At 41.4% G+C, this 12043-nt stretch overlaps 1 protein-coding gene across 1 annotated transcript in view; it reads left to right on the top strand.

The window, feature by feature from the left end:
• The window catches only part of AHR (aryl hydrocarbon receptor), a 58424-nt gene that overhangs the window by 34789 nt on the left and 11592 nt on the right, over positions 1-12043 (top strand). Inside the window, exons 4-8 of the mRNA XM_031940685.1 lie at positions 4580-4669; positions 6176-6299; positions 7082-7212; positions 8105-8307; positions 9093-9202. Coding sequence (XP_031796545.1) covers positions 4580-4669; positions 6176-6299; positions 7082-7212; positions 8105-8307; positions 9093-9202 — 658 coding nt within the window. The remainder of the gene's footprint in view (positions 1-4579; positions 4670-6175; positions 6300-7081; positions 7213-8104; positions 8308-9092; positions 9203-12043) is intronic.

The following is a 12043-nucleotide window of genomic DNA, read 5'->3' as shown; positions in this document are numbered from 1 at the left end:
ATCTATTGCTATAATCATATTTCCTTTGGTTTTGTTATCAATAATGGCCAATTATACTGGTAGTTTTTCTAATATACTAGCCCCACATTCCTGATATAAATCCCATCTGGTAATAGTGTATTATTCTGGTGGGAAATTGCTATAATCTCTTTACTAATATTTTACTTAAAATTTTTGCATCAATATTCATTAGGGAAATTGGTCTGTAATATTCTTTCTCTCTTCTGACTCTTCCTGTTTTAGGTTTCAGCACCATATTTGTGTCATAGAAGGAATTTGGCAGGACTCCTTCACCTATTTTTCCAAATAGTTTACAGAGTATTAGAATTGTTTTTTAAATGTTTGGTAGAATTCCCTTGTGAATCCATCTGGCCCTGGAGATTATTTTTCCCTTCGGGAGTTCATTGATGGCTTGTTTAATTTCTTTCTTTCTTTTTTTCTTTCTTTTTTTCTAGAATGGGGTCATTTAAGTATTTTATTTCCTCTTCTGTTAATTTGGGCAATTTATATTTTTGTAAATATTTGTTTAATTCACCTAGATTGTTGGATTTATTATCATACAAATGAACAAAATAACTCCTAATTATTCCTTTAATTTCTTCATTGATAGTGAATTCTCCCATTTCAGTTTTCATAGTGGTAATTTGGTTTTCTTCTTCTTCTTTTTTTTTTACTCAAATTAGTCAAAGTTTTATTTTACTGGAGTTCTTCCCAAAACTGTCTCTTAGTTTTATTTATTAGATCATTAGTTTTTATTTTTCTACTTTCAATTTTATTAATCTTCTTTAATTTTCAGAATTTCTAATTTGGTATTTAATTGGGGATTTTAAAATTTGTTCCTTTTCTAACTTTTTTGTTGCATGTCCAATTCATTGAATTGGTTTTTTTTCTCTACTTTATTCACATAAGCATTTAGAAATATGAAATTTCCCTTTAGTACTGCTTTGGTTGCATCTCATAAATTTTGGGATGTTGTCTCATTATTGTCATTCTCTTTGATGAAATTGATTGTTTCTATGATTTGTTGTTTGACCTACTCATTTTTTTAAGATCAAATTATTTAGTTTCTAGTGAATTTTTAAAATCTATCTTTACATGGTTCTTAATTATGTGTAATACTTATTACATCATAATCTGAAAAAGATGCATTTAATATTTTCTCCAGTGGTCTATCATAACCTAACTTTTCTAAACTTCTTTCTTGTTTATTTTGTGGTTAGGTTTATCTTTTTCTGAGAGGGGAAGGTTGAGGTCTCCCACTAATAGAGTTTTGTTTTCTATTTCTTCCGATAATTCACTTCACTTCTCTTCTAATTTTGGATGGTACGTCACTTGGTTCATTTATATTACTTCATTGTCTGTGATTCCTTTTAGCAAGATGTAGTTTCTTTTAGCCTTTTTAACTAGATCTATTTTTGTTTTTGATTTGAGATCAGAATTTCTACCCCTGATTTTTGTTTTGTTTTACTTTTGCTTTTGATTTAGCTGAAGTATAATATATTCTTCAGCCTTTTGCTTTTACTCTATGTGCATCTCTCTGTTTCAGTCGTGTTTTTGGTAAACAGCATATTGTAGGATTCTGGTTTTCAATCCTCTCTGCTATCTGCTTTCATTTTATGGGAAAGTTCATCCCATTCATATTCACAGCTGTGATTATTAACTTTATTTCCCTCCATCCTGTTTTTCCACCTGTTTATATTTTTCCTTATCCTTTCATCCTTTCCCTTCACACCAGTGTCTTGCTTCTGACTACCACATCCCTCAATCTCTCCTCTCTTCTATCAGCCCCCACTCCCTTTTCTTTCTCCTTTCCCCTCCTACTACCCTCTAGGGTAAGATACATTTCTATACCCAACGAGTGTGTATGTTATTCCCTCTTTGAGCCAAATCTGATGAGGTAAGGTTTAAACAGTTTTCATCCCTCCACCTTTTTCCCCTCTACTGTAACAGGTCTTTTGTAGCTCTTCATGTGATGTAACTGAACTCATTCTATCTCCCCTTTTCCTTTTCTCCCAGTATAATCTTTTTTTTAATTTTTTTTATCATCATTTCAAGGTCAACTTATACCCCTACCCTCTATTTATGTATATCTTTTTTAACTGTCCTAATAGTGAGTGATACAGTTCCCATGTAGGGTTGCAAACAGTTTAACCTTATTGAATAACATGTTTTATTTAGTTTTTATTTTTTCTTTCCTGTTTACCTTTGTATGCTTCTCTTGAGTCTTGTATTTGAAGATCACATTTTCTGTTTAGCTCTGGTCTGTTCATTAGAAAAGTTTGAAATGTTCCTATTTTCATTGAATGTCCACTTTTTTCCCCTGAAAGTTTATACTCAGTTGTGTTGAGTAGTTGATTCTGAGCAGTTGTAATCCAAGCTTCTTTGCCTTTTGGATATGATATTCTTAGAATATGATATTCTAAGCCCTCTTATCCTTTAATGTACATGTTACTAAGTCCTGTGTGATCCTTACTGTGGCTTCTTGATATTTGAATTGTTTCTTTCTGATTGCTTACTATATTTTCTCTTGACTTGATAATTCTGGAATTTGGCTACAATATTCCTTGAAGTTTTTATTTGGGATCTTTTTCAGGAGGTGATCAGCAAATTCTTTCAATTTTGATTTGACCTTCTGATTTTAGGACATAAGGGCAGTTTTTCTTGATAATTTCTTGAAAGATGTTGTCCAGGCTTTTTTTTTTTTTTTTTTTTTTTTTTTTTTTTTTTTTTTTTTTTTTTTTTTTTTTTTTTTTTTTTTTTTTTTTTTTTTTGATCATGCCTTTCAGATAATTCAATAATTCTTAAATTACTTCTCCTGGGTCTATTTTCCAGATTGGTTGTTTTTCCAATATTGTATTTTACATTTTCTTCTATCTTTTCATGCATTTGATTTTGTGTGATTGAGTCTTGATATCTCATAAAGTCATTAGCATCTGTTTGACCAATTCTAACTTTTAAGGGTTTTTTTTTTCAATTAACTTTTCCATCTCCTTTCTACTTCTTAAGGAAAGCAATTCTTAATATTTTTCTTTGGTGGATTTTTTTTCCCCATTTGACCAATTGTATTTTTTAAGGAATTGTTTTCTTCAGTCAACTTTTGTCTTTTCTTTTTCAAGCTAGTTGACTCTCTCTTGCATCTCTCTCATTTCCTTTCTTCATTTTTCTTCTATTTCTCTTAATTAATTTTTAAAATCCTTTTTTAAGTTCTTCCAAGAAGGCTTTTGGGATTTGAAAACAATTCATATTTCCCTTTGAGGCTTCACATGTAGGTGTTTTGACATTGTTGTTCTCTCCTAAGTTTGTATTTTGACCTTTGTTGCCGTAGTAACTTTCTATAGTCAGAACTTTTTTTCTTTTCTTTTTTTTTTGGGGGGTGGGGAGGGAAGGAGATAAGCAGGAGAGGGTTTGTTCCTGGTACGTGGAGGGCACTGTCCCAGGCTTCTTGCCCTGGGAACCAGGAGCCTGGTCATTGGCTTTAAGTTCCAGGGCTTGGTCACATCTCTTGTGTCCTGGGTTCTGGGGCTGGAAGCCTCACAGCTGGTCTGCCAAACCTGAACCAGAGGGCTGGTTCTCTGGGCACTGATCTTTGAGAAGGACCTTTCCTGAAATCCCATATTCTCTGGGGCTAGAAAATTGTTTCACTCTGTCTTTTTGTGGATTCTTTCTCTCCAGAATTCTCCCAGAGGCTTGGGTTAACATTGTTTTTAAGGGAAACATCAGGAGAGCGCAGGTAAATCCCTGACTTCTCTCTGCCTTCTTGACTCTGCCCTCTGGGACTGTCTTTTAAATACTTTTAAATTACTTACTTTTAATTATTTAATTTAATTACTTAAATACCTTTAAAAAAAATTAATCATTGTTTCTGAGTAGCTAGCCAGAATTTTATTTAGTGGAGAATGATTTTTTGCTATATTTGAATTAGCTGAAACCAAATACATATTTATTTAAGATTTGGCTTCCCCATCTACTTCCAAGATAATTTGAGACAGTCGACAACTTATGGAAAAATTTCAGTTAAATTGTACTTTATAAAACAATGATGAGTTAACAGAATCTACCTAATTATCTTTTAAAATTTAATCAGTGAAGAGATGTAAGAGAGACTTAACCAATGTCCTCTCACTGGTCAGAGGCAGCATGGTGCTTGGACTTCAGTCTGATGGTATCAAACCTAGGGCTGTTTCCACCATCCTGAAGAAATTGCCAGCCCATATTCCCCGATGGCTAGAAGAGCGTCCCGGATGTGGATGCCCAGAGGCTGCCTTTGCTGGCAGCCTTTCAGGTGGCCCTTTCAGCCAGGGACTCCCAGACTTTCCACAGAGTCTCCCCAAGGTCTCCTGTTAAACCTCGACTGTCTTGGGTCTTCCTTCCTGCCCAGTCCTGGCTGGACTTCATGCCTCCAAGCCCCAGGGCTGCACTTACCTTCCCAGAAGGCCCTGCTCAGCTGGAATCTCCTGCTGGCTAGTTTGGGTCTGGGTTTTTTTTTTTTTTTTAATGTTTGTTTCTAATTTTGTGACTTTTTAAGCAAAGAGATGCTGGCTTTTTCTTCTGTCTGACCCAGGGTGCTTTCTCCTTTTAGGCCCTCAATGGCTTTGTGTTGGTCGTCACCACCGACGCGCTGGTCTTTTACGCCTCCTCCACGATCCAGGACTACTTGGGGTTCCAGCAGGTGAGAGGCTTTGGTTCATACTCACCAGCAAATCCGCCTCCTGATGCAGAGCGGCGCCAGCCGAGTCCACCAGCAGGGCTGAATTCTAGTCCCGTCTCTGACCCATGCCCGCAAAAGGAAGCTGGCAGGATCACCAATCCCCAAGAGAGGGAGTCTTCCCATGCTAGTGAACACTCAAGTCTGCAACAGAATGTGTTTTGCATTTGACCGTTTCATAAAAGATTCTAGTTATTAATCATCAGTAATAATTAACTATTCCCTGTCTACTGTTGTTGAATCTGACTTGAGGTTTTCTTGGGGGATATATTGGAGTGTTTGCCATTTTCTTCTCCACACAATGAGTAAATTGAGGCAGACAGGGTGAGGTGAGGTGCCCGGGGTCATGCAGCTGGCCTGTATCTGAGGCTGGATCTTGACTCAGACAGGTGGGCCTCCTGCCTCCAGGCCCTGCCTCCAGCCATGAGTCACCTTGCTGCCCTTCCCATTACAGATGGTGAGGGAGCGTTTTGTGGATTTAGTGGAGTCGGGCATTGAGTGGAGGTGGCTGCGCTATGGCTTTGTGGCAGTCACATTCGTGTCTCTTTCTGGGAACTAAGAATTAAAAGACCCACTTTTGGCCACAGAAGCTGATTTGGTTCCAATATGGATGTGGTTCATAGGAAATGTTTTGTGTTCTGGTCAGACCATACTACATTTTATTTGATTAGATCCTTCTATCAAGCAAATTATTCTATAAAGGAAAGTTGGCCATGATTTAAAAAAAAAAAAAAAAAGACTTAGTGGGATTCAAATCCAGAAAATAAAGGCTATTGGGCTTCCCTCGGAGTCCTGGCAAAATTCTAGACCTCATTCTTTCCTTTTTGATAGGATCTTGGCTCAGCTCAGGGGAATTACTCTACCTGGATTTTAGCAGGTTGTGTAGCAAAGTCTTTAATGGTCATCACATGGCAGGGTGGGCAGCAGTGGTGACCCACTGAGCCATGCAGGTGAATCCTGATTATGTTGTATCCCAGCCCCAAAGAAGAATCCTGAAAGGGCTTATAGAGAGCAGAGGCACTCACCATGTGCTAGGCACTGGGCCAAGCCAGCTTTCCCCGACTCCCGGGACCTCATTTTCATCATGGGAGACAAGAAATGATGGAATCGTGGCCAGGGACCAATGTTGTGGGAGTGTGCTGTGTTGTGGGAGTCCTGCCAGCTGTGCTGGGTAGCCAAGGGCTGGCCCACAGGAGGGATGGCATTCACTTTCCCCAGGCCCAAGGGCTCCAGAGCCAGCACAGAAGCTGTCCCCTTTCCCAGAGGTTTGGGGTGGGGAAGGCTGGGTAGAAGCCATCCCTGCTCCCCTGGGAGCTGGCCTCTGTGCCTTTGACCTGAGCAACTGCCCCTCCCACCCCTTCAATAAGGCTTCCAGGGAGCCATCTTTCTTCTTCACTTCCCCAGTAGCTCCTGGTCTCAGGGAGGGACAAAGCAGGTGGGGCTGATAATTCCTCTTGGTTTTCTCCTCAGTCTGATGTCATCCATCAGAGCGTGTTTGAGCTCATCCACACTGAGGACAGAGCTGAGTTCCAGCGTCAGCTGCACTGGATGTTGAACCCCGGCCAGCCGGCAGACTCGGCGCCCCAAGGACAAGGTGACCTGGCTTCCCAAGTGCCGCTGTGGCTGCTCCTAGATAGGGGGTAGCTCCGGGCTGGCGGGAACTCCGCTTGAACCCCGTTTTCTCAGGCGCCCCGAACCCCTGCTGGCTTGAAATGAGTTCATAGGCCTGTTAATGAAATACAGCATTGTGATTGTCTCCGCCATGCTGACCTCTAGTCCCCAAACCTGGGCTAGGTTGGGTGACTGCCCAAGGAGGGCCTGAATGACTCCCGCCATCCTGGGACCCCTGACCTGGGTCCTGGGCAACTAACCAAGCTTTGCTTGTTTGTCTCTTCAGTTAAGACCATCCATGTGACCCATCCTCATACCTGAAAACCTGAAAGGGTGGAGTGATAAGAAAGGCGGGAATAGTGGGGTGGAGATTGTACCTTTAACCAGTAAGAAAACAAAATAGCCTCAGGAGAGGATTCTGGAGCAGGCAGGGGCTGCTTTCCTGGGTCATTGGGATGCCAAAGTCAAAATACTGTATAAATTTTAGCTGTTATGATTGTTAGTCATCATCCTTTTAATTTGGGAGGATTTCGTGTGTATGTGTGTGTGTGTGTAACATATATTTATATATATACTGACTATAAAAAGTCATTCTCCTATTTTAAACTAAGAAGTTTTATTGTAAATGGGTAATTCCCTATCCTTTGATGGCTAAAAAGCCGGCTTGGCTGTCTCAGGGACAAGATTTCCCAACACCAGTCCTTCAGACTGTTGATTCTGGCCAAGCTTTAATCTTCTGTATCTTCTGTCTTCTGATTTCTCCAGAAGGTCATGGGCTCCTCCAGCCCTCGGGCTTTTATAACCCAGAGCAGCTTCCTTCGGAAAACTCTCCTTTCCTGGAGAGATGCTTCATCTGCCGCCTGCGCTGTCTCCTAGATAATTCATCAGGCTTCTTGGTAAGATGAACATCTGCAGATCATAGCATTAAAGCAGGAGAAAGGAAGGCCTTGGCCAAAATCATGGGGCTTACTGTGTGCCTGTGGTTTCACCTTAGGGAAATGAGAGCTGGCAAAAGAGTTGGATAAGAGAAGAGATGCTTTAAAATAACCATAACTGACATCTTGGAAATTTGATTGTTCCATAGAATTGCTTCAAAGACCTTTCTGTCCAGGATGCTGTAACAGCAGCTGCATGAAATAGGGGCAGTTTTGTTGAATCGGCCCTCCTTGGGGCGACAAGCACACTTCCCTTCTCTGTCAGAGCATAGCGCTCATGACTTGGGATGGCCCGCAGACTGGGGAGACCTCAGCTCACCCAAGACGAGAGCTCCCGCTGGCGAGGCTTTCCACCTTTGCAAACAAGATGGCTCTGGGGACCCTGCGGCGAGGAGAGCCCAGTCTTAGATTGAAATTGAAGCACATGAATAAATAATTTAGCATCTTAGAACCTCAGTTCCTTCATTTGTTAAAAGAGAATTATCCTTCTTGTATTACCTCCATTATAGCGCCATTACGATGAAATTAGAAAGTGCCATATATGTAAATGTGATTGATTTGAATTCTTTGGGAAAAAAGTGTGAACTTTCTATTTATTTCCTTGTTTAATATTCTCTTTTATCCAAAAATGTCAGCCCCTAGAGAGGCAGGGATTTTTTTCCCTTTAATTTTTGCACATCCAGGGCCTGACCCAAGCTTTACCCCATGGCTTAATGAATGAACGTTCATTAAATTGAACTGGCTTGGTGTTGGGATATATAAAGATAGTAATGTTCATAGTATGCTTTGTATGATGGTAGTTTAAGTTCATTTCAGGGTAACTTTCAGTGCTGAACTATGTTCTTTTTGGAAGGCCATGAACTTTCAAGGGCGTCTCAAATTCCTTCATGGCCAGAACAAGAAGGGCAAAGATGGAACCTCCCTGGCTCCTCAGCTGGCTCTGTTTGCGGTGGCTACGCCATTGCAGCCTCCATCCATCCTCGAAATCCGGACCAAGAACTTTATCTTCAGAACCAAACACAAACTGGACTTCACTCCCACAGGCTGTGATGCCAAGTAAGTGGGACTGCTGACACGGTGGCCCCCATTGGCCTGTGGTGACCCCCATTGGCCTGGGAGCTCTCGCTGCAACCCCTTTAATGGATTCCTTCAGCCTGGGGGGTAAGGGCATGGTGCTAATGGGTTTAAGAAGCTTCCTTACTCTCCAGGGTCTTTGAGAACTTGCAGGATGTAACTGAATACAGATTAATACCCAGACATTCATTCCGCATGACGGTCCCTGAGACTCAACAGCTTCTTCGGGCTCTTGTAAAATGCACTTAGCGGTGTTTGAAAGGTGACAAACTGGATCTGAGGAGGACCAGGAGTTTGGGGCTGGAGTGTCCCACATAGTGAATCGAGGCCTTGGTCTGTATTTCTTAGTGCCCAGATCTGTCTCTCTCAAGGTCTTTCCGCTCCCTGGCTACAGCCCGAAGGGTCTGTCTGGAAGCAGCATTTCTGGGGAGCAAATCTGAGAGAAGTAGTCGCTTAGATGTGCTAGAAGTCGGGTAGCCCAGAGCCTGGCATTTGGGGAAGAGGCTGGTTTTCTGGTAGGGCAGGTACTAACAGGTTTGCTTGAGGGCCCTTCCCAATTCATTTAGTATTTTTATAATTTGAACTTACATTCAAGGTAGAAGGAAGAACTAGAATAAAACTTTAATTTGCATTTCTGCTGGCCAGTGTGAAGTCAGGAGAAAATAGATCTTTTCAGATTAAATATTGTCTGTGGAAATAGGTTCCAATAAAACTGGGTTGCTTCTCTGAATATAACTGTTTTGGTTTTCCTGCTTTTTCTCTTACAGAGGGAAACTTGTTTTGGGGTACACTGAGGCAGAGCTGTGCATGAGGGGATCCGGATATCAGTTTATCCATGCTGCTGATATGCTGTACTGTGCAGAAAGTCATATCCGGAGTAAGTAGATCTCACCAGGATGGCCCTTTCCCTTTGAAAAATGGTACCTCCTGGACATGTGGGTGTTAGATTGTGTGAGGTGGTATTTCCAAGGATGCTTGCAAAGCACTGTGGGTAGGGAGTGCCTCCCACCTCCCACCCCCATGGGGCTTCCAGGTCTACCCCTCACATGAGCCTTGGGGGTTCAGTCAGGAGGCAGAGGGGTATCAGCCCCACATGGCTCTGGCTGTTTCCAGGAACCTGTAAGAAACCCAGGCAGAGCTGGGAACTGAATTGGAATTGGAAGGGCCTTAGAAACCTGCCCAATGCCGTCTTTGGGTCTTATGGTCAAGCAAAGGAACAGGCAGGATGGTTTCTGCCACTGTTACTTTTTGGCAGATGGGAAATATAGTTTCCTTGAGTGCTGTCACCTGGTACAAACTCACTTTTATTATTATTTTTTTTTAATTAAAGTTTTTAATTTTTTTATTAAATTAAATTATTTAAATTCTTTTTTAATTTTAAATTTAAATTAAATTTTTATTTACAAAGCAATGGGTATGGGTCATTTTTCAGCATTGACCCTTACAAAACCTTCTGTTCCAACTTTTCCCCTCTCCCCCATTCCCTCCCCCAGATGGCAGTCCAATATATGTTACATATGTTAAAGTATGTGTTAAATCCAATATACGTATACATATTCATAGTTATCTTGCTGCCCAAGAAAAATCAGATCAAGGAGGAAAAAGAAAAACTGAGGAAAAAAAAACCAAAATGCAAGAAATAACAAAGAGAGTGAGGATGCTCTGTTGTGTTCCACATTCTGTCCCCATCATTCCCTTTATGGATGTAGCTGATTCTCTTCATCACTGAACAAGTGGAACTGGTTTGAATCATTTCATTGTTGAAAGAGAGCCACCATCCCTCAGAACTGATCATCCTATAATCTTGCTGTTGCCATATACAATGAGCTCCTGGTCTGCTCATTTTGCTCAGCATCAGTTCCTGTAAGTCTCTCCAGGCCTTTCTGACATCATCCTGCTGGTCGTTTTCTAACAGAACAATAATATTTCATAACATTCATGTACCATAATTTATTCAGCCATTCTCCAGCTGATGGGCCTCCACTCAGTTTCCAGTTTCTGGCCACTACAAAAAGGGTTGATGCAAACATTTTTGTACATGTGGGTCCCTTTCCTTCCTTTAAGATCTCTGGGATATAAGCCCAGTAGAAATTCTGCTGGATCAAAGGATATATACAGTTTGATAGCCCTTTAGTCAGAGTTCCAAATTGCTCTCCAGAATATTTGGATCAGTTTACAACTCCAGCAACAATGTATCACCATCCCACTTTTCCCACAACCCTCCAATATTCATTATCTTTTCCTGTCATTTTAGCCAATCTGAGGGGTGTAGTGGTATCTCAGAGTTGTCTTAATTTGCATTTCTCTGATCAATAGTGACTTGGAGCACCTTTTCGTGTGATTACAAATAGTGCAAACTCACTTTAAGCAAACCTTTTCCTAAGATATCTTAACACAAATCTTTGAAAAACCTGGAGATGGGAGATGGGAACAAGCTGGTGACTGACAGATGCCCGGGTGTGGTGGGGTTTTCGGCCTGCAGCCCTCAAGCCTGGTTTTCTGACTCACAAAATTGTTGGACCCCTTAGGTCAGACGGGGCTTTGTGAGCATTGAGAGAGGGGGTCTCAGAGCCATGATGGCCTCATGGAGAACAGGCTGCCCAGGGGAATTGCTGAATGAGGAGATGGCTGAGACTGGGTAATGGATATCAGTGGGAAAGGGGGCACATTTGGACTCAGAGAGCTAAGTCTGACCCTGCCTCTGTAAAGGAGGTGGGTCCAGACAACATCTTAGTTCCATGCCAGTTGCATCTATGACCCCACATCATGGAATATTTTAATTTCAGCAGGATTGATGTCTCCCAGGAGTCCCTTAGGATGCCCTTCTGGGAGTAGGCAGAGGCAGGGCTTAGATAAAAGACCACTGGGCCCTGCTTGGGGCTCCCTTGTGGCAGAGGATCCCAGGCTTGTCCTTGACCCAACATTCTTCTCAGCCATTTGGATGCAGATTCCATCAGGCAGGAAAGGGTGGAATGCTCTTGGCCCTGGGAAACAGAGCTCAAAGCACTGTGGGAAAGTATGATCGAGGCAGAGTCCACTTCATATGGATCAGAAAAACAAAAGTGTTTCCACTGTCTCAGGAGGTTCCCATTGGTGGCTGGGTTGGAGAGGAGGTAGATGTATTTTGTGTCTCATAGGGAAGGAAAGGAGTGACTCCTCAGCTCTAGCTTGTCGGGGTGGTCATTGAGGCCCTTCCAAAGACCCATGGATCTGGGCATTTCAAATATTCTTTTTTTTATTTTTAATAGCTTTTTATTTACAAGTTATATATATGGATAATTTTACAGCATTAACAATTGCCAAACCTTTTGTTCCATTTTTTCCCCTCCTTCCCCCCACCCCCTCCCCTAGATGGCAGGTTGATCAATACATGTTAAATATGTTAAAGTATAAAATAAATACATATAAGTATACTTGCCCAAATCGTTATTTTGCTGTACAAAAAGAATCACTCTGAAATATCGTACAATTGGCCTGTGAAGGAAATCAAAAATGCAGGTGGACAAAAATAGAGGGATTAGGAATTCTATGTAGTGGTTCACACTCATCTCCCAGAGTTCTTTCTCTGGGCGTAGCTGGTTCAGTTCATTACTGCTCCATTGGAACTGATTTGGTTCATCTCATTGCTGAAGATGGCCAGATCCATCAGAATTGATCATCATATTGTTGTTGAAATATATAATGATCTCCTGGTCCTGCTCATTTCATTCAGCATCAG

The sequence above is a fragment of the Sarcophilus harrisii genome, chromosome 5, assembly GCF_902635505.1.
Source record: "Sarcophilus harrisii chromosome 5, mSarHar1.11, whole genome shotgun sequence".
NCBI lineage: Eukaryota > Metazoa > Chordata > Mammalia > Dasyuromorphia > Dasyuridae > Sarcophilus > Sarcophilus harrisii.
Note: the sequence above shows the minus strand (reverse complement) of the source record. Positions and strands in the feature narration are given on the sequence as shown.